This window comes from Saccostrea echinata, unplaced genomic scaffold, assembly GCF_033153115.1.
Source record: "Saccostrea echinata isolate AGI-Se365-2 ecotype Australia unplaced genomic scaffold, CSIRO_AGI_Sech_v1 ptg000046l, whole genome shotgun sequence".
Taxonomy (NCBI): domain Eukaryota; kingdom Metazoa; phylum Mollusca; class Bivalvia; order Ostreida; family Ostreidae; genus Saccostrea; species Saccostrea echinata.
Genome location: NW_026889795.1, coordinates 5275433 through 5297532, shown reverse-complemented (window position 1 = coordinate 5297532; position 22100 = coordinate 5275433). Strand labels below are relative to the sequence as shown.

General features: G+C 34.6%; 1 protein-coding gene across 1 annotated transcript in view; it reads right to left on the bottom strand.

Annotated features, from left to right (window-relative positions):
- The window catches only part of LOC133202186 (cytochrome P450 20A1-like), a 39299-nt gene extending 17973 nt beyond the window's left edge, over positions 1-21326 (bottom strand). The window contains exons 1-7 of the mRNA XM_061337962.1: positions 21184-21326; positions 7948-7997; positions 6140-6309; positions 5359-5504; positions 3838-4005; positions 2437-2512; positions 541-714 (exon numbers count right to left, since the gene is read on the bottom strand). Coding sequence (XP_061193946.1) covers positions 541-714; positions 2437-2512; positions 3838-4005; positions 5359-5504; positions 6140-6309; positions 7948-7997; positions 21184-21255 — 856 coding nt within the window. The 5' untranslated portion in view covers positions 21256-21326. The remainder of the gene's footprint in view (positions 1-540; positions 715-2436; positions 2513-3837; positions 4006-5358; positions 5505-6139; positions 6310-7947; positions 7998-21183) is intronic.
- Between the last annotated feature and the right edge of the window lie 774 nt (positions 21327-22100).

Here is a 22100-nt window from a genome sequence, read left to right as displayed (position 1 = left end):
CCTGAGGCCATGAATTTCAAAATTTTGAAAGAGATACTCTTGCTGATCATAACTGTGTTTTAAGTTTGTTAGCTAAATCTTTACAGGTAGATAAGATTTATATATAATTGCTGCCTTTTCACTATACAATAAATGAAGCCCCGCCCTATCACCAGGACCCCTAACCCTGGGGCCATAAATTTCACAATTTTGGTAGAGGGCTCAATCTCATTGTAATCATATATACAGTTTGATTGCTCGATGTCCAGGAGAAAAAAGAAATCTTTTGAAGATTACATTAATTTGGATTGATTTAGTTCCATCCTTCAGGTGACCATGAAAATCATAATTTTTTCTCCTTTACCCACAGATTCTATATACCAAAATCGGTTGAAACTGGTTCAGCAGTTCCAAAGAAGAAGGTGAAAATGTTTAAAAGTTTACCTCCTACGGACGACACACGATGCAACACGACATACAAAAACATACTAGTATACAGTAGGTCACCACGTCACTTTAGTGACCCGGGTGACCAAATAAGATCCATAAAATAATTCTTACGATTTCCTGTTGTGTGGTAACCTCCAATCACGTATGTAATGACATCTGAGAAGATCTGGTCTTTATCCGTGGTGCTATCTAGTAGTGCATCTATGAACAAATATTCATCTGCGTCTTTCAGTTTCTTGGGATTCTTTATAATTTTCTTAAAAAGCTCTAGCATCCTGTTTTTTGCTGAAAAAGAAACTAACAATCTGCACATAGACACAACTCTATCAGGCCTCTCCTCTTCAATTTTTAGCATTTTAAACTTATTGCTACATTAATATCGAGCAGAAAATCAAGTTTTTCTGTTCATTGCATGTCTGCAAATCTCTGGGTTTTTTTTTTTTTTTTTTTTTTTTTTTTTTTTTTTTTTTGATTTTAAAGGGAAAAAACAACTTTTTAATGAGAAAAAAAGCAATCTAGCAATGCAATAATTTTTTTCATATGCAGAAGAGATTGAATGGCCTCCCCTCAGAAAGGGGATATTTGCCGTCTTGCAGAAAAATGTTAAATTTGTTTTACATACAAAACATTGATTACTCCCCCTCCATCTACTTAAAGTGGACTTCGGGCCTTCCTGGATGGGAAGGTATAAGAACTTTGATATACAAAGGATTGAGGATCCCTACGTCGCCCATAAAATGAGGAGGGGGTTGGGGTGGCCTTCAATGAAAAAGAAAGGGTGAATTTTTTATATACAACTGTACGAGTATAGCAGGATTTAGATTTTGGCGCTTATGGCGATAAATCATGAGCACCATTTAAGTATGATTTATGTCATTACTAAATATTTAATTTTATGAAAATCTCCATCAACTGTGCTTAATTTGGTATTTGTTAAAAAAAAAAAAGTACACATGCGGTATAGTATTTTTGGGTATGAAAGTGTACACAAAGATTCGTTTTATAAGTTTTAGTAAGAAAAATATCCAAAAGTTTGCTCTGTAAAATATATTTCAAAAGAACATTTTCTACTTGAAGCCCCACACTTTGAGTAAAGATCTATTTATATCAAAGATTGATACAGTTGTACAATATGCAAAACCATTCATATTAGATAAAATGACTGTATCTGAATGTGAAACCTTGATTTTACAAAATTAGATTCTATTTTCTATACATGTAAGCTGACAATTCACATTGTGATAAAAATAATAATTGTTTCTATTTATTATGTTAGTTAGCAACTGAGTTCAAAAAAGATCAGTTAGCTATTATGAATTTGTATTGATTATAAGAAATTCTTGGCTTTAAGGACAGATGATACAAACTTTTATCAAAAATCTGGAAAAGAACGACTTAAGTCATGTTCATATAAGTAAAATGAATACGTTTAACCGCATATTTTTTTTAATTTTTCAATCAAAGTTTCACAAAAATGGGATTTAAAGTGACAAAAAGTTGTATAGGTTAATAAGGATGGTTCCACAAAGATAGATTTTTGAACATCATAAAAGGTTTACAAATTCTTTATATTTTAGAAATTTATTATTTGAATCATTTACAACCAAAATAGGTCCAAAAATATATACCAATCCAGGCATCCATCTTTTTGTTTGTATCACCTGTCCTTAAATTGGAATGTATGAAAACAGAATGAAGCCAAAAACCTTCTCTGTAGTAAATAGATTTAACTCATTCTCTGAGCCATGAGATGCAAACGTTCGGAACTTATACCCACTTTCTGTGATGCTAAATGAATGAGATTCATTGACTTCCCCTGTATGTGACATCAGTCCATTGTAGGTTTATTCCTTGTGTAAGCCTATACTCATTTCAGCTAGATGGGTTGAGTCATCGCAGATAAATTGCACCATCGAGTGCCCACGGGGAGATTTGAACCAAGAACCTCTTAGTTAATAAGCCAAATACCTACGACCACTAAGACATGTACACCAAGATATACTTAACCTTCCTCAAAAGCTTTTATTCTTGAACTTCCTTCCTCTGGGAAATCTGTTAATCTTCTTTCCATTTCCCCCCATACCTACAAAAAGTATATTACTCCTGAAATACTATATGAATTTCCCCATTACAGTAAATCTCGTTTATAGCAAGCTGAGCATTTCAAATTAATGTAGATTAATAACCTGTGAACAGGTCATAAAACTCAGAACCCTGGAAATTCCAGAGGTGGTATCAGGTGCTTAGGAAGAATAAATGCCATGAGCTGTATGTATTAATCAGGAAAACGGAATAATCCAAAGTCAAATTTAGAATAAACATAGAGATCTAACAATTGGCATGAAATATGTCAGTCAAAATACGACCCCATAATAGGTTTATTTATTATTAAGTCAATTTATCAAAACGATATATATGCACCATAGAATTAACGAAATGGTGACTTTAATCAGGGTTTTCGAAAGCTCTGTAAAATCAATTTGTATGTCAGTAGCCTGCTTTAATTTAAAAATTGATTGTACTCGGAGCATGCTCTTGAGTATCGAAGAAGTTGGGAGACATAAACACCATATGCAGGTGATAGTAGAATATTAATACATAATTAAGGAAAGATGACGATTCAAAAGCTGAAGTCATCTCGTTTGTCATGCAGTTTAGTTGTTATTTTGCCCTTACCGTCTATAGTCATTAAATCATCCACATATGAAACAGATGTGGCATATCTAGACTCTGTGGTGTTTTTTATTTCGAGTTTACTGTCTTGCATGGATCTATCGAGTAGACATGCATATGAATTACGTTATTATTGTTAATTGATAAAACTACGTCGATATATCTGAATGTCGAGTTGAAAGCCAAAGTAGGTGTTTTCTTCTTCTCATGTAGCAATTTATAAATGTATTCTGCTTTAAAGGAATATAAAAAGAGATCGGTTAATAAGGGAGCACAAATTAGTGCCTCTCGAAATTCCAACAGATTGTTGGAAGACTTTGTCTCCAAAGACTACAAAGATGTGAATGAGAATCTCCAGCATCCTTTGATATCAACCTCAGAGTTCTTATATACAGTAAGAGAGTGATTTTTATTCCAAAGTAATTTTGTAGATGATCAATCACAAGCTATGAAACTTTTTTTCTGAAATTGCATTTAATTGAGGAATGATTACTGTGGAATCATCTTTGTTTGGGGGAGGCGGGTTCTTGGTTTATGTTGGTCACCATAACCCACAAATTTACATCCACACAAACTATAATTGTCTGTGCATCACTGTATGAACTACTTATCCACAAAATTACTCCCAAAAAACCAGTTAAGGTTTGCCTGCTCTCAAACATTGAGACCTACAAGTTACAATGATTCAAATGACCTTCACAAATTGCAATCATTAAGAATCATCAGTATTCGTACAATGTCATGCTGATGGATGAACTCCAGAATCTGTTCATCACTCCAGGCTTTATTTCCAAACAAGCTGACCAGCACAACCTTTAAAGAAAACCCGTTCATGTACTGAGCCAAAGGGATGTGTTCGTCTTTGGCTATAGTTGACCACTTCTTCACCAAGTTATCCGAAATCTGTGGATAATGAAAGACTAATGTAATTACTTGTTTAAAAGCGAAAAACAAAACCCACCAAATCAAGTAACACTGGATGGTTTTTTGGTTTCGTATATGTTTACTCTACCGCTTTACATAGAAGTCTTTTTTACTGAATAAGTCAACAAAATGTAACTTATTAACATGGTGAAATGCAAATTTTATATAGTTAAGCCTTGCGTTCCTGAGCAAATCGCCAGGATTAATGAAGCGCTTAGATTACTGTTAATCCACCTTTTACAATTTGCAGATATAAATGTATATTCTCTTCCCTACATTTTTTTTTCTGGCAGATGAAGTGTTCAGCTTGTTGGTACCACGATTACAGAGGCAAGTATGTCTGACAACAAACACTGCCGATTTAGACACTGGTATTTAATGTACTAACTTCTTAATATTTTAGCTGTTTGTTATCTCTTACAGTCATTTTAAAAAATCTTATCATGCAAAAATGATAGATATAACTTATATTATAAATCATCATGATAGTCAAACAAGCATTTTACATAAAAGAGAAATGTAGTAATGATATGATTACAATTTTGAAAGAAAATGCTTCCTTTTTTAAAAAATTGCTTATAGATTTCCAATACGTTAAACAGAAACACAAATAAGTCTTTTCAAGTGAGACCATTGTATAATTCAGTTTCTCACAGAAAATGTTTGCATACTCTTGACTTACTTATATACATGTACTTACTTCCGTATAGCTTGGTAGAAGTGATGTAGGTAATTATATAATTACTTCCTGAATCGCTTAATTGTAGTGATGTAGATAATTATATAATTACTTCTTGTATTGCTGGGTAGTAGTGATGTAGGTAATTATATTATTACTTCTTGTATTGCTGGGTAGTAGTGATGTAGGTTATTATATTATTACTTCCTGCATTGCTGGATTGTAGTGATGTAGGTAATTATTTAATTATTTCCTGTATTGCTGGGCTGTTGTGATGTAGGTAATTATATACTTACTTCCTGTATTGCTGGGTTGTAGGGATGTAAGAAATTATATACTAAACTTCTGTAAAGCTGGGTAGAAATGATGATATACTTACCTCCTGAGTAGCTAAATGTATGATGTAGGTAATTATATACTTACTTCCTGTATTGCTGGGTAGTAGTGATGTAGGTAATTATATAATTACTTCCTGTATAGCTGGGTAGTAGTGATGTAGGTAATTATATAATTACTTCCTGTATAGCTGGGTTGTAGTGATGTAGGTAATTATATAATAACTTCCTGTATAGCTGGGTTGTAGTGATGTAGGTAATTATATAATTACTTCCTGTATAGCTGGGTTGTAGTGATGTAGGTAATTATATACTTACTTCCTGTATAGCTGGGTAGTAGTGATGTAGATAATCATGGGCCAGTACAGAATCATAACACTTCCTACGTTTTCTACCGTCAGCCTTGTTGGCATACTGGGGCGACTTCTCTCCAAGCAATGGCTTAAAAAGCTCAAATAAGGACGCTTTATTTGGAAAAAAAAATAATTACCGACGAGTCAGAATTTCAATATATTTTCTTTGATAAGATAGAAATCCAATAATTGATTCATAGATAAATCTCCGACCTCAGACATTGTATGATTTCTCAAATACTTTTAGATGTCCGAAAATCAATGATTTAGAAGTTGTATTTAAAGATGGGACTTTCTTCGACAAACATGTATCCCTGGGATGTGGTCAGGATGTAGAGATTAAGATTCATTGACATTTTGATAAGAGAGATACATCTTCCTAAGATAGATGAGTTTTATTTCTTTATATAACTGGACATTACATAGACTACAGCAGGTACTTAAATTTGGAATTGAAACGTTAAAATCGGGTTCTTTTTCGTGGAGGGGCCTCAAAGAAGGAAATTTCAAATGCAATATTTATATTTTTTTTTTTTGCGATTGAATTTTGTGCCTTTTAGATTTTACCGCAGCACGTACATGTGATTTTTCTCTGTTTTCAATATTTCTTTTCATGTACGAATTATTTAATTATTGTTACGTACAGAATATTTCCTTTAATTAAAATTTGTTAATAAATTTTAAGCCGACAAATCATACATGAATAAAAGTTGTTGCGTATAATAGTAGTTTTATGGTTAACATACGTGGTCGATCAAACACAGATGCGTGCTGTTTGAAGAGTTCCGGAGAACAGATGCTGACCACCAGTTCCTGTCCCATCCAGAAGGCTGTGATGTCCCCGTACTGTTTGTGAAGCATCATCAGGTACTGATGTAGACTCCCAGCCCGTGCAATGTCAGACAGGTTCCCATCTCTATAGCCATAGTGTTAAAATATTTAATCAAACATGGCTTTTATGAACCTCAAGAACCCCCTCCCCCCGAAAAAAAAAAAACAAACAAACATTTTTTTTATATCCATGATTCCTGTCTTTCAGGTAATAATTTTATTCATTTTATAGTTCTTCAAATAAAAAAAGAAAGAAAAACAAAAGAAACCTAGAACTATTCAATACAAGACTAATACAATGATACCCTCCGGGGGGGGGGGGGGCTAAATAGGGCATTCTTTAAAATGAGCGCTGTCATATTCTGCAGAGTCCATGTATCTTTTGATAAGTACCAAGTATTAGGCCGAAGGTTGTAACCCCTTGTTATAAACAACTGAGAATCTGACCATCCAACGTCTTAATTCTAAATGGTCATCATCCAAGGTCCATCTGTCTCCTGGGTAAACTGACCATGACCTATACAAAGAATCATTGCTAAGAACTGTCACAGATCTCTTTGTTACAAGCAATCTTTGTGTCAAGTATGATAAACTAAAACTCCTGAAGAGTTTAATCTTTTAGAATTTTATACTTTCCCAATCTTTATTAGTTGACACTTTTGACTTATATGACCCTGACCTTATCAAATAAACTGAGTTCAGGGTCACGGCATATTCTACAGCATATCTAAGAAGTGGTATAAATCAAATGTGGATTCTCAAAAAACCACAGAACTTAAAGAAAATTTAAAATCTCAAAACTTTTGAAAGATAAATATAGGATCTCCAATGATTTGTAGTTGGATATGATTTTTATCCAACGAGTAGTGTGTTTTTATCCCCGAGCCTTGGCGAGGGGATAAAAACACACAACGAGTTGGATAAAAGTCATATCCAACTAGAAATCATGGGAGATTCTTTTTATCCCATGTTTAATACTTCACAACCAATGTTTTACAATGTTTTATATACATGTAGGACTTTATTTTACTTCATCACGCTAACGCAAAAACCATTGTGACGTCACAACTGCACTTAACTGTGGGATATGAAAAAAATATCCAATGAGTCATATCCACGGGATAAAGGGGTAAACATGGGATAAATGGCATCAGCACATATGACTTTTCTACGCTAAATACTAAATTTGGCAACAGAGTACTCCGTCTGCCTTATCAATACATAGGGCTCACGGTAGGTGGGGATGTTTTCTCCTCCTTGGAACCTGATCCCATCTCTAGTGTTTCCAAGGATCCGTGTTTTTGTTATGTTCTCGATTTATTTTGTTTATTGCATTTATGAGATTGATCACTGTTCGTTATCACCACCTTTTACATCCTATAGTCATTATCAACCCAGACGGCAAGCAAAATCTTCTAAAGTCATTCAATTAAACCATGAGAAGAACAAGAATTTAAAACTTCAACTCATGATCAGTAACCTTGACCTTGTCCAAATGACTATGGTACATTGTTGTTATAAACTCTCTGGTCACAAGCAACTTTTGTGTCTAGTATGGATTTTTATTTTTATTTTTTCCAGATTTACATTAAATAAAATCTTGTTACACAATGTGAACCAACAGTAGCCCAGGAGAGCATGAGCTTAACAAACTTGAACCTCAGACTCAGCGTAGCTTATGAAACAAATATAAAATAAGTTAAAATTTATGAAATTCAATTACTCTTTTGTGGTAGGCTCTGGACCTGGTATTCTTGTAACTCTTCTAGATCCCTGAAGAAAAATTATATAACTTATATAAAAATTGATATTAAACATTACATTTGCACTAAAGTATTTAAAAAATTGTAATTTTGCTTATCGTGATAAATATGTTTGGAAAAAAAGACGAATTTCTGAAGAAATTTATTGTACAAGCATGCTGGGAAATAAAGATTTCCAATGGTGTCAGTTTCGTGAAACCTGTGTTAAATTCTATTGATTACCACAAAATCAAACACTTCCTTCAAGCTTGACTTAAAGTCGGCTTACAGGTGCATAAAAAATCTTCACCAGTAATGAAGAATATATAATCCTTAAAGTTTTTGTTCCCGTCTTTCAGTACTGTATCAATACTTTGATGTTTTTGCAGGTACATGTATATGCATGAGCTATAATACTTATGGGAATAAAAGGCCTAGCTGATGACTCTTACATTTAGAATTTCCTAGATCTCTAATGATACACTCGTTCTTTGGAACACTTTTGTTATGAAAAAGAAAAAGAATTGCACAATTGTGTCAGTTTTTTTTTTTAAAATGATTGTTTAGTTTATTGCTAGCATTCCTGTCAAAGCCCTACGCCGTGGTTTGTAAATGCAAACGTACTGAAAATTACGGAAGCTTTTTTAGGACCTTTCAAAAAATATTTTTGAATTCGATATAACGAATTGTCGAATTTGTTATAACGAATTTATCAGATATAAAAATTTCTTTGAATTCGCTATAACGAATTTAATCTGTTATAACAAATTTGTTTAAGTCATTATAACGAATTCAAAAATTAGTTTTAACGAATTGAATTCGTTAAAACGAACTCTTTAATTTGTTATAACAAATCAAATTCGTTAAAACGAATTCGACAGATCGTTATATCGAATTCATATATATTTTTCTATAGGCCCTGATAGTTGAATTTGAATAAACGATTTAATTCGTTATAAAACAGTTTACAAATTGTTCAAACGAATTTAAATTTGTTATAACAAATTTAAGAATTCATTGAAACGAATTAATTCGTTTTAACAAATTATAACGAATTTGAAGAAATTGTTATGACGAATTAAATTTGTTATATCAAATTTGACAATTCGTTATATCGAATTCAAAAATATTTTTGATAGGTCCTAAATGGGCTTCCGTAGTAAATCTGTTTTTCTACGCAATGTTTTTTCGCGTTAATACGCAAGAATTTCATTCATATAATAGCATAACCAAAGATTGTATAAAATAATAAAATAATATCCACAATAAAAATATAAAATAATAACCAATTCGAGAAAATTTTATCTAGCTCATAAATACAATATCATTGTCTAGCTTAAATAATATGTTTTGTTTTGTGATTTGCGGTACGTTTTACAAAATAGCGGGAGTTTCATTTTGATTATTAATTTATATATTCATGTTTTTGATCAAGAATTATCTTTTTGTGGAGCTAGTATTTTACTGTGGCGGAGCTATAATGCTGATTTTTTTTTTAACTGTGGTGCCAAGCAATTTATATGTAACTGGCGGGGCCGCTACGTTAAACGTTAACGGCCCATGGAGAGTCCTGCTAATTAATGTAAGTTAATACAGACCGCAAGTTTTTCACTCTCTCTTAGGTAGACGTTTTTATGTTAAGGCTTGATAAAATAACAAACACAAGATTTTTTTTTCTCTTCGAACCTAAAACAGATTTTCTGAATTTTATTCTTGAAAAAAAGATACAAACACATACAAAGCCTCGCAGGCAAAATGAGAAACATCAATTTTTCAAACAAATATGACTAAAATGCAAACAGGTCTTCATACTTTATTTAATGGCATGTGATATCCTCAGGCAGATATGTTTCCTTATCCACCCATTACTGGATTTTCAAATCAGTGGAGAATGATGCCACCATATGGGTATCCTTTGATGCTATATCGTAGTGTGCAGCTGGGAACCTTAGTATCCCCAGTGCATGCCACCATGTTCTCTTTATGACTTTAATTGTTAAGTTAGTCTAAATAATCTACCTTATTTTCATGTGCCATCTATAGATATAAGGATTGAATCTGACCTACATTGCCAAGGACAATTTGCTTTAGGGGAAGGAATGCATACTCAAACACTTGGCAGTTCAGGGCCGTTATTTGTTCAGGGTATGTATGTGTCCTTGAATCCTGAACAAGGTTTATGTCTCATACACCTGAGAGTCAAATACATAGCACGTGAATATCCCAGTCAGAGGGCGTTTTGTAATCGTCAAGTAAACGGGATATGACCCATTCATCTGATGTCAAATGCAAAGCACAGGAATATTCCATTCTCTAGGCGGTTTGTTACTGTCGGGTGAATAAAGTATTCCCATTTTACACAACCTAATAGTCAAATGCAAAACACCAACATTGTGCAATTCGTTCGTGTGTTTCTCTATTTTACTAGTCAGACACCAATATGATAAGCCAGTTGAAACATCAACACCCAACTCAGATTCCACATGTTCTGCTGGCAATTCTATTGTGGCATTTTACAGCTTCTCCCCTGATATCCTTAGGGTGAGATAATTCCATGCTGGAGTAATGATAGTGGTATTCATCAAGACTTCCACTCCAGAAGTGAGTCTATTAGTAGAAGACAGAATTCCTCCTGCACTGATTAACGAACTCCTCTCGTCCTCGCCCAGAGACACCAAAAGTAGTTGTCAATTCAGCAGATCTAGCAGAATCAAGGGACATTGCTTCAGTCAAATAGAAGGAGTCATTTTGTACTAGCAAGCAAAGACCAAGTCAGACTTTAGAGATAGTTCCAGTGGAGAGACTGAAAACGGCAATTCACCAGAGAGGATAAAAATCAATTGATTAGGATAGTTCGGAAACTCTGAATTGTAAGGGGAATCGGATTAGTCTCCACTACAGGAGTCTCACTTCGGGTCTGTCCGAAAACTATCAGTCTACTTCTTCAGAGATTTTGCCTTTTCCGATTATCAAGCTAGAGCCAGAAACCGAGACACTCTGTTACAATATAGTCATTCACTAAGGAGGAATTTGAGGTCTCAGCTTGTGATATTTTGGGAGTGGAAAGATGCCCAACATAGACTTGTAGGGTGTTTACTGATACTAATAACCGGGATGGCTTATCCCTGTAACCAATGGCGAGAAGATGTCATACTCAGATCTCGGTGTTACACATAAAATCATCTGGGAAGACTGAACCAAACACAAGAACTACAGTCATCAACAGACGAAACCAGAGAGGATATCGTCATTGAAGTTATGAGTGTAGAAAAGGAGTACATCAACTTCTTCAGGTAGGTAATGTAAAAGGGGATTATAAGGTGTCTGTAATATCTGAATCAAAGATGGAAGCCCTCGGTAGGGAAGAAGCATTTAGCTGTAGCTCATGAAAATTCCAGATTTCCAAATCGGACTAAGTTAATTTGTCGATGGTATGGTTCACGAACGTATAGCAATGAATTCCAGTTCTAAGGTGATCGCAGTACAGCATGGGTGGATCAAGTCAAATATAAATTGTCAAAACTAAGTTATTAATTCAATTTGTTACTAGATTCAGTTTACTGCTTATGATTTACTGCTTATGGCATCAACGATTACTAATGTTCCTCTGATGTCGTGGTAAAATTACCATGCAGTTCAGAAAATGTATGGCTCTAATCTACGCAGTAAAATGTTAAATGCTTGTCATTTGCAATGCTGATAGAACAATCTTACTTATATTAATTTTATTATTGTTGATGTAGAAGTTGACTTCATAAGATCAAACTCATGTTAATTTAATTAATAAACATGCATATCTATATAGATGTCCTTTTGGATCACCCTGTCAGTAGGTCGTTTTGTAATATACCCCCTCAGATTCATGTATTATTAGAATTGTATACCAGGTACTTGTAAAATATATCTTCCTAGAAAAGATCATGAAGATCTGAAAAATCATCATTTCGCCAGGACAAAGAGGAACATTACGTTGGCTGTATAAGAAAGAAAATAGCGAACAGAAGTCTCGTTGATCTAAAGAGGTTAAATTTAGGACTTTGTCCTTCTCATCGAATAAACTCCTTTCATACCCTCTGCGACGTAACTGTGCAACAGTTTCGCTTGGATGCGGGGGACAATGGACCGAGGCCTAAAGCTTCCACAATACTTTGTTCAGAGAGATGGGTTGATGAAAAACTTCCATCATTGTTCCGCAGTCCCAGACCAAGAAACGGACGCATCCATCAGCAACTGTTTCATCAACCACTTTATCATCTATTTTTCTTGGCGTAAGAATTCTGTCCAACCCAGATCTTTAAGTTCTGCGAGAAAATGCAATGAAGTGTGGGCATTCGACCCTAGAGAAGCTGACAGTGTTGTAAGACATATGTGAACAATAACCTTCCGAAGTGCATGAAACAGCGGAATTATTTGTAGTACATATGACACGGCGGATCAGGATTGTTACACATTTACCACAATTCACGTCAAGTTTACTCCCCTTAGACGGAACCTGTTAAGCCCTCCAGAAGCTACCTCACTTGTAAACAAAAGTCAAAGGAACAGATCAGTCAGTCAATGGAGCAAAACTTCCTAATATATATGAATATATACATGAATATATATAAATCCAAAGGTGGATGGAGCCACCTGAGGATTTTACATTGTCACCAACAAGCCTTTTTCAACTGGTGGTCGGTAGTACTGTTTCACCTTTGCAGCCCATGGAAAATGAAGGCTTTCTTGTAGATGGACGTGTTAAAGAGGACATAACTAGTACTCCAGATACCGATGAGATGCAAATTCAGACGGTTGATTCTTCAACAAAAACGAACTTACAGCAAAAGATGTCAATTATGGGTCTACTACGCACTTTCCCGAAGAATCACATTAGTAATATACAGCCATGTGTTGTTCATGAGATTTGTAATACTCGGAAATCTACCGTGTACCATGCCTTTGACAGTCATCTTCATCTTGACAGGACTTGAATCCATAAATGGAAATGTTCATCGGGAAATTTTTGTCCGCATATGGAAATGTTCATCAAGATGATCTGTGAAGGATTTATCGTCTTTCTCCTACACAAGAACCTTCTTCCCAATGCCGACGTCAAGGTTTCATGAAGAATAATTGTCTATAGTGAACCATCTACACACCCACAAATTATAAACTGGACGAGTCCTTTGAAAATGGCTGTAAGAGTTCATCCCAAGCATGTTGATGAATTGACACCAGAAAGAGTCTTCCAAATGAAAAAAAAAATCTTGGATAGCCCGTATATGGTGGCATTAAGTGAGATAAGGCTGGATGGAACTGGCCCTGTGAAACCTGTGTCAAAGTGTTCCATCAAGTGTTCAAGTTAACTCGTAATGATAACGTCCGCGTCCTTCACTTGCGCGGGATTGCTGACGACAGGATTGGGCTGGATATATATGCTCGCTCAGATACTTAGGAAATTGTGTGATTCAGACCAACTGCTTCATTGGCGATTCAGAGTAAGTCAAGGAATGGTTGGAAAGCTGATCAAATGTGTACAGGTGTATCTTATATTCACAGTTACTGAAGCAAACTTCAATGCTGATTGTGTTACAGGTGTCCAGTTCGTTACAATGAGTTAGCTACTTCTGGAAACAGATTCCCCATCAACGAAACCAGGAAGTTGATAACAAAAACAAGCTGCTGTCCTTTAAAAAAGGACTGCAATACGTGGACCATATGCATGAGTTTCTAAACGACATTCAAAGAAAATTTCTAGATTTAGTGTTTTTACAAAGGTGTGATTAAATTTTATTTTTGTACTTGTATCTTGTAATTTTCATCGATCGTTATTTAAGTCTGCTTAATTAGCCTGTAATGATAAAAAGAATCATGACCTTGAAATGATATGAATATGAAATGTTGATCTAGGTATCTATCACAATTGTAATGTAGCCTTTAAAATTAACGACAGAATTAAAAGAGGCTTAAGCGTGCAGGTATCGTAATGATTGAATTTTAACTCCATTTGGCGGATCCAGGGAGTGAGGGTTGTTCCGGGTGTTGGAACTCCCTTTATTTTTGCAGAAAGAGGAAGAGAGAGTGTGTGTGTTTTTCTGTAATATTAATATTTTTACGTCTAATATTTTCAATAAAATAAGTACTTCAATCTCTGCCCTTTCTGCTCTCTATATAGCATTTTGCTTATTGCTTTACTACGTGTACCTTCACTACCCCGGCCCCGGGCCTTAATCAACCACACGTAACATGAAAGATTTCACTTTGATATCATCGGAAGATTCTGGCGAACGTACGGCTATGCCATTTTGGACCATCTTCTAAAGTAACTAACTTTAAGAAGTATGCATAAAAAGTCACGAAGGGGAGTATCCATAAGAGAATATTTATCTGCTTATATTATGGGGATATTTTAATCGGTTCAGAAATCAAAATGTACCGAAAAGTTAGACGAAGTCCCCCCTCCCGAAATAGGATTTTACAGTGTGGTGCACAGGTTGTTATTTTTATTTCATTTATTTATTTATTTATTTATTTATTTTTGCTTGTCAACTCTTTTTTTGATGTTGCCCCCTTTGAAAACCGGGCTTGAATTTAAGTGCCTGAGGTGAGACCTAGAACCCCCCTCCCCCCCCCCCACCCTGGCTCCGACCCTGTATTGAAGCACTAGAGAGTCTCGGCACCAGAGGGTCTCGAGTTATCTAAAGCGATGCTAGGTTATCGATTAACTTGATCAATTTAAAAAAAAAAAACAAAAAAAAGATTATTTTTTGTGTTTTTTTTTCTCTGTCTTTTTTTAAATAACGGAATGGTTAATATCGTAACTTCTCGGCATAACAACGTGTTTTTCCGAGCTCACCACAAAGGTCTGAGAAGATCTCATCGCAGGTGTGGAGACCTATGCTATTTGGTCTTCCAAGCACAGGTATGTGCACTGTTTTCTAGTGACGCTTAGACTGGTGACAGTATTTGCTACGGACATGAAGAACTATACACTAAGTTTCATAACATGTGCATTTTTTTCTAGTGAAAATTGGAGTAAATTAAAAGTCGAATATCTTGGATAATATGGGGTAACCCATATCTATTCTTGTTAAACGACTGTCAATGCATCCATGGACTAGTTCTTTGTTTACTCTGGAAGGTGGCAAAGGTTAGCCTTTCATTAAGATCTGCCTACTTTGAGTGATTGTACTTTCATAGCAAAATTGTTAAATTTTATCCCCGATTGGCCTATAGTTTTGTCATTAAATAATCGGGCTATTTCGATACGATACATGTAACCCATAACTCTTGGACTTGACATCTGTACTAGATTTATACGGAAGATATTTTATCATTGGAAAGATAGATGGTACACGTGTAGCACAGATTTGTAGTACGCAGAATTTTTTTCTTTTGATGTTTCTCCCTCTCCTCCACATGGAAAAACGGTGCTACAGGTCTTTATCAAGCTATATTTGTCTATCAAATGAATTTGCGAACCTTGATGCACAAAACTAGTGGCGGTCAACATTGTATTTAAAGACTATCTTTTAAAACTAGTAGTTGAATTAAGTTTTTAATTCAAAATGTTCAAGCTGTTAAGCTATCTATATAAGTTCTTCCTACTTATTATCTAAAATGCTTGTACCATAGAATTTAGTTTGTATATATGGATATATGTATAAAAGAGAAATTAGGATCTTGGTTACGTCAAAGAATACATAAATACGATGTGCATATTTTAGAGCGAGATTTGCCAATGCTTGGTATATTCTAAATCGAAAAGGGCGAATTGTTCTAAGGGCAAGATGTCTACTAGGCAAAGTCTCTAGTATTCTCGCGCATGCGTAGCCTGACGTAAGCCCATGGCATCCGGTTTAACCCCGTTTAGATATTTTCTGCGTGGACCTCAGGGTCCACGCAATGAACAATATTGGTGACGTAACTACCAAAATTGCAGCACGGCTACAAGGTAATGAGCAGTATGTGTTAAAAGCGACATAAAAAGTCGTCGCCTTTACAAGTTTTAGTTGTAATATATGTTAGGTGACAATTCCTGTAAAATTAGAGTCTGAATCATCTTCCGACCAAGTTCATGTGTAATGTCGTATATTGTTTTTTTTTCTGCAGAATTACAGGTCTGGATTGATTTCCGACCAAGGTCCTGTAGAATGTTATACTACAGTACCCGCAACATTATTCTTGACATGATACATAGGATAGGATACATGCACCATACGATAGGATACACGCACCATACGATAGGATAAACTGTTTCACGATAAAGGCAAAACATGATAAGATACACGAATGGTAATTTAAATTACAGACAATTGTGTACAAAACGAAATAAAACATGTAGCTACATAGATTGACTAATAGTATTTAAATTCTTTGATAAATCTCATTAATGTATTTATTGTTTATTAATTCCTGAATATATTTTACCCTTTGATAGTAAGTAAACTTCCAAAAGACTTTTTGTCCGTGCACTTACTGGACTTACGTGTGAATATGTTTTACTGCTGCAGTGCTGTCCTTAGCATGTCAAATACAAGTACACGCTGTTCTATTTTTTTAATAGAAACAAATCAGGTGTCCTTGTGTTATTTTTCCGTTTTTAATAGGTCTGAGATACATATGTAAATAAATTCTTACATTATCTAATTTTGAAGTACGTTATCTCTTTCAATCTGTGCGACCTACACGGCCACGTAATCTTAAAAATATTCAAAAGATAAAAATTATTAAGTTTTCATGACTTTATTACTTTTCTTTTTTTTTCAATCAGTACATCACTCGGTCGCTTGCACTTCATCTGAGACAGAGTGGAAATTAAAATGTCGAATATTTGCCGATTGAAAAGCATATACGTATAGGTATGGGTAAATTTAGTGCAAATAAAATTGCCTAGGTTCTGATCGAATTAAGTGACGGATGATTCTAATATTTATTCACATCTAAATTCAAAAAAAAACTAACAAAAAAAAACAAAAAATACAAAAACAAAAAACAAAAAAAAAAAAACAAAAAAAAACAAAAAAAAAAAAAAAAAAAGAAAAAAAAGAAAAAAAAAAAAAAGAAAAAAAAAATTTAAATCATTAAAATAACTATCAAACCATTACGGTTTTTTTAAACAATTGTCTATATAAACTTTGACTTAATAATTTCTGGTAAATGAATATACATTTATTTATAAAATAAAATTTATTAATCTGTAAATTATGGGAATACCTCTGTCTTTTTCCTGAAAAGGACCGTTAAATTAGATGCCTTCCGAATGCACACGATAAAAGGAAAACCTGATAAATGCAAAAAAACGATAAACACAAAACATGATGAACGCAACATACAATACGTTAAACCGAAAACTTGATAGGATACACGCACGATACGATAGGATACACGCACGATAGAACCCGATACGCAGGTATGTTAAGGCAGTACCCAGATCATTTTTCGGCGAATTTAGACTTTTTCCGTCAAACTTAATATTTATAAGTCGGAAAAGCCATAGATAAAACATTTACTATTATTATTCATTGTATAGACGTCATTGAGTCCTAGGCTAAAAGAAGCACTCCACTACGACGTCTTCACGTGACATCTATAAATAGAAAAATTGCCTTAACGAAAAAGTGAAAAGTTCAACACTACCCCGGGGATAATTCATTTCTTTTTTGAAAATAATTATGTAAAAACATCACTGGGTCATGAAAAGTGCTGCTAGAATCCTACTCTCCCGACACAGAAAAAAATATTCCAAAGTTTCACATGAAACCTTACCAAAATTTTTACATTTTGTACATACGATCAAGGAATTGTCATCAATTCATATTAACCACACGATTCTAGCAGCACTTTCTAAGTACTATAGAATACAAACTTTCGATACAAACAATAATTATGTTTCAAAGTATGCGGCGTAGTGTTGAACTTTTGCATTTTGTTGTTATAGACCGACAGAGGAAAGGCTGATCGGGATTTCAAAACACTGACTGTGTTCATTTTAAGAAAACATGATAAGAATAAATTAGCGTACCTGATTCTTAATCTTTAATTCCTTATGAATCACACATGACATTCACGGTATATGCTTTAAAATTCCATTTCATATATTTGTTTACATGAATTCTCGTCACGTTAAGATTCACTCGGCAAATATTTGATCAATAGTTATGACGTCATGTGTTTGGTATTTATCCCCTGCGATAAATACTTAGCTATAAATACCACACAAAAACGACAAGATTTAGTTTATCTTGTGTTTTCGAATGATTTCAATTATTTATTCGACCTGAAATTAAACTTTAAATACAGATATGAAGAAATTATTATCTCTAAAGTTCACGTCAGACAGCTTACTATGACGTCATATTGTATAGGCATGTAGGGTATCCGGGTGTAGCCTTAACATAACCGCGTAGAGTTGTCAAGAATAACGTTGCAGGTACTGTAAATCTCAAACTTTATAGATATGTTTAAAAAATTATGTTAGTTTATATATATACGGATATTTTATATTATCAAAACTTGTTGATGAAACGGGGAGGAATGTAGTGAAAATGCCATATATCACCTCTCTACTGTTATGACCTCTGACCCTATTCTTCCCGTATAGTGGGGATGTCACCTGATGCCCGTATTAGCTTTACTGAATTCCAGGCCCATAAGCCTTTCAGTACACACCTTGTTTTGTTGTTATAATGTACCTTGTATGTTGATATTTACCACGTGTTCCATGCTACCCGTGTTTCAATATGCTGTGGCCTCGTAGAATAGGTATGTAAGAGTTAACTAGACTACTTTTCAAAGATGTAAACAGTAAGCATGGCGGATCACAAAAGCAAAACTGTAAGCATTGATTGAACATATTGTTACATTCTCTTTGCTTTAGTAAAATAATATAGCTATAATGCTTCATTTATTTAACTGATGATGTATCTAACTCAATTGAATATAATACTCTAAAAATCAATTTCCAGTCATATACATGTATATACTTTGTTGCTAATCAGTTTGTAAAGCCGTACTGATGGTGTGATTCTAGTCAGTTTTAAGCATGTTATTAATTTATTCAATTTCCATACTATTTTACAATCCAAAAACGCTACGTAGGGATCGGATTTTGCGTGTTTTGCTTTCTATAGAATTTGTTTCGCGACTTTCACTGCTGGTTTAGCTTTCCCCTTCTTTGTGGGTAGTTTGGTGAAGATGTTACGAGGTCATATTCCCATAGTTGGGCAAAGTTAGCAAATTCTTCAGAGACAAATGGAGGATCGTTGTCAGACACACGTCTGGTATTCCATGTCTCGCAAATTGAACTCGTAATCCTTTAATGATCTCACGGGATGTCATATTGTCCAAGATTTTAATTTCAAAGAAGTTTCAGAAATAATCAGTTACTAATCAAGTAGTTAGGTTAATTGAAAATGAACATGTCAAGACCAAGTTTCGCCCAAGGACGTGGTGGTACAGTATCTCCTGATGTTGTAGAGGTTCTTTTCCTTGGTTGATTTTAAAAGTGTGGCATGTTTTACACTTTTGTATGAAGTCCTTGATTTCAGCATTCATTTGCGGTCAGTACACAGACTCTTTGGCTCGTCGTAGACATCTCTCAAATCCAAGGTGTGATGAATGTATCTTCTTAAGCATGTCCTTGCGTAGTGCTTGGGAATGACTGGTCTGTCTCCATTGAAAATGACTCCAGTTTGGATAGACAGTTCATCTCTGACCTCAAAGTAGGGAACTATGAGATCTGAATCGAGTTTCTGCTGTCGGGAATATGTTGCATGTATCCCCACTGATGACTTCACATATTGTCAATATACTGACAATGGGGCTAATACCTTGTTTGCAGTAGCTTGGTTAATGGCATTAACTGACTCACTGTTCTTTTTTCAGATCTATGCTGTAAATAGTAAAGTAATCAGCAGAGTCTTGGATTTGGTGTACAGTCGACTTGGCGGAGTTACGTACCTTTTCAAAGTTATATAGTTTGCGACACTTCCCGCTCTGGTGGCCATAAGTTTTGCAATTTCGAATTACTTTGGCGTGGCGACCTCCGCAGTACTTGCATTGACTGGGATCTTGTCCAGCTTATACCTATTGTTGTTGATTCTGGGGCTTTTGGGGCTGATTCTTGAAGCTCTTCTTATGCTAGTTCACTGCTTGCACAGATATTCTTGCGTCCTGTTGTTCAGTTTCTTTGTTCTACACCTTGGAAACCGGTTGCTCTGCAAACCTTAATGCATTTTTCCAAGTCTAAGTCAACTACACACAGAAGCCTCTCTTGCAGCCCAGAATCACTAACACCACCGAGATTCGAACTCACGACCTCCCGATCACGGAGCGAGCGCTCTATCGACTGAGCTCGTAGAATAGATAAGTCAGGTGAAACTAGACTATTCTAATAGAAGTAAACAGTAAGCATGGCGGATTACAAAAGCAAAACTGTAAGCATTGATTGAACATCGAGCCTGATTAAATTGACCTAACAATATATCATATTGTTACAAACTCACCTATTCGCATGTACCTGTCGCCTTCAACATATAAAAGGTTAGGCGCTATTTTATTATTGATGATATATCTTTTATATTACAGAAATTCATAGAAAGATGGCTAAATTCATAGCTCCCAAACATGGAAAACTTGCTCCCAGCAAATTTTGTGTAAAGAAATCTGTCTGAAGAAAACAGAATCAATTTCAGAGCCAAAATGCATTACGTAAATCGATGAACTTTCACTATCTTTTTAGTTGAACATATATTTTCTAATTTTAACCCGTCAGGTTACAAACAGCTGATACAAATGTTGTCGCTTTGAACAAATTCTGCAGAGACCCAATATACACAAAAACATACAGCAGAATACTTAAACGCTTTAAGTTTGTTTAGATATATTGAATACATTTTCACAGATTATTTTACGGCGTATTTCTTATTGGCGCTTCTTAACCTAGCTCTTCCCTTTTTTGTCCCATTTTACATGACCTATGAGATTGATCACAATACGCTATCTTCACCTATTTCATATTTGTTTCTGTACTCTCTCAGAATATTGATTGACGTAAGACGACATGTTGAGGAACGACAACCTACATTGCATCTGATCTGACATCCTCTTAGATTCAAACTTCCAAATTTCATGATATATGGATGCTACATGATGTACCTGTGTACACCTGTTCATTGCATGATTCATAAAACTAAGTGGCAAAAATAAGTTGAATGTCATTATGTAAAATTTCTTACCGGATAAAAGTAAATCGTGGCTATCAATAAGGCTGTAAGAAAAGTTGCCGCAAAAATCACAAAGTCTAGCATCTTGTTCAAGCTGTTGATCAAACGATTGCTTCAAACCTTAGAGAAGTTCCGAGTAGCACTGTTTTTACTAGACTGGTATTGCCTGTCTCTATCGTACGAAAGATCGTACATATCAGAGAAGCAAGGCCAGCCTACGTTATTTTTAAACTGCGGCAGCGTATAAAACGAAAACATTTTGAATCAAAGTACTGAAAATATTCAGAAGCGCTTAAAGAAATGCAATAGCTCAGCACGTCAAGGAAAGGATTTTTATTTTTACTTTTGTAAAGTTTAATTTATATTATCTTAAAATCTTTTTATACAAATTATATTTAATGCAGCCTATAGATACATGTGACAGCACATTTCTCAAAACAATGTTTAAACATCTAAAACTATTGTCTTAAAGTGACTAGTCCTCTCGCTTATGGGGCAACATTAAATGCAAACAAATTTCAACGATCTATTTGTAAAATGAATGTGATTTTTCTCTTTAAAAAATTTGAACCAGGACACATAAATTCACAATTTCAAGATTGCACTTGGAAGTGGGTAAACTTGATTTCGGTATTTAGCAAATTCCACTCTTTCGTACGCAATATACCTTACGACATGATACTCTACCAAAGGTTTGTATAGGTACCAGATGATGATCATAGAAATATATATATATATATATATATATATATATATATATATATATATATATATATATATATATATATATATATATATATATATATATATATATTAACATATAGTTTTAGCTCGATTTTAGATGAGAGGTGTACAGCATCATTAGGCATTATAAAGGTCACACAAAGGTCCTCAGCATCCTACCCGAACTCTTCAATTATACAGGGGCT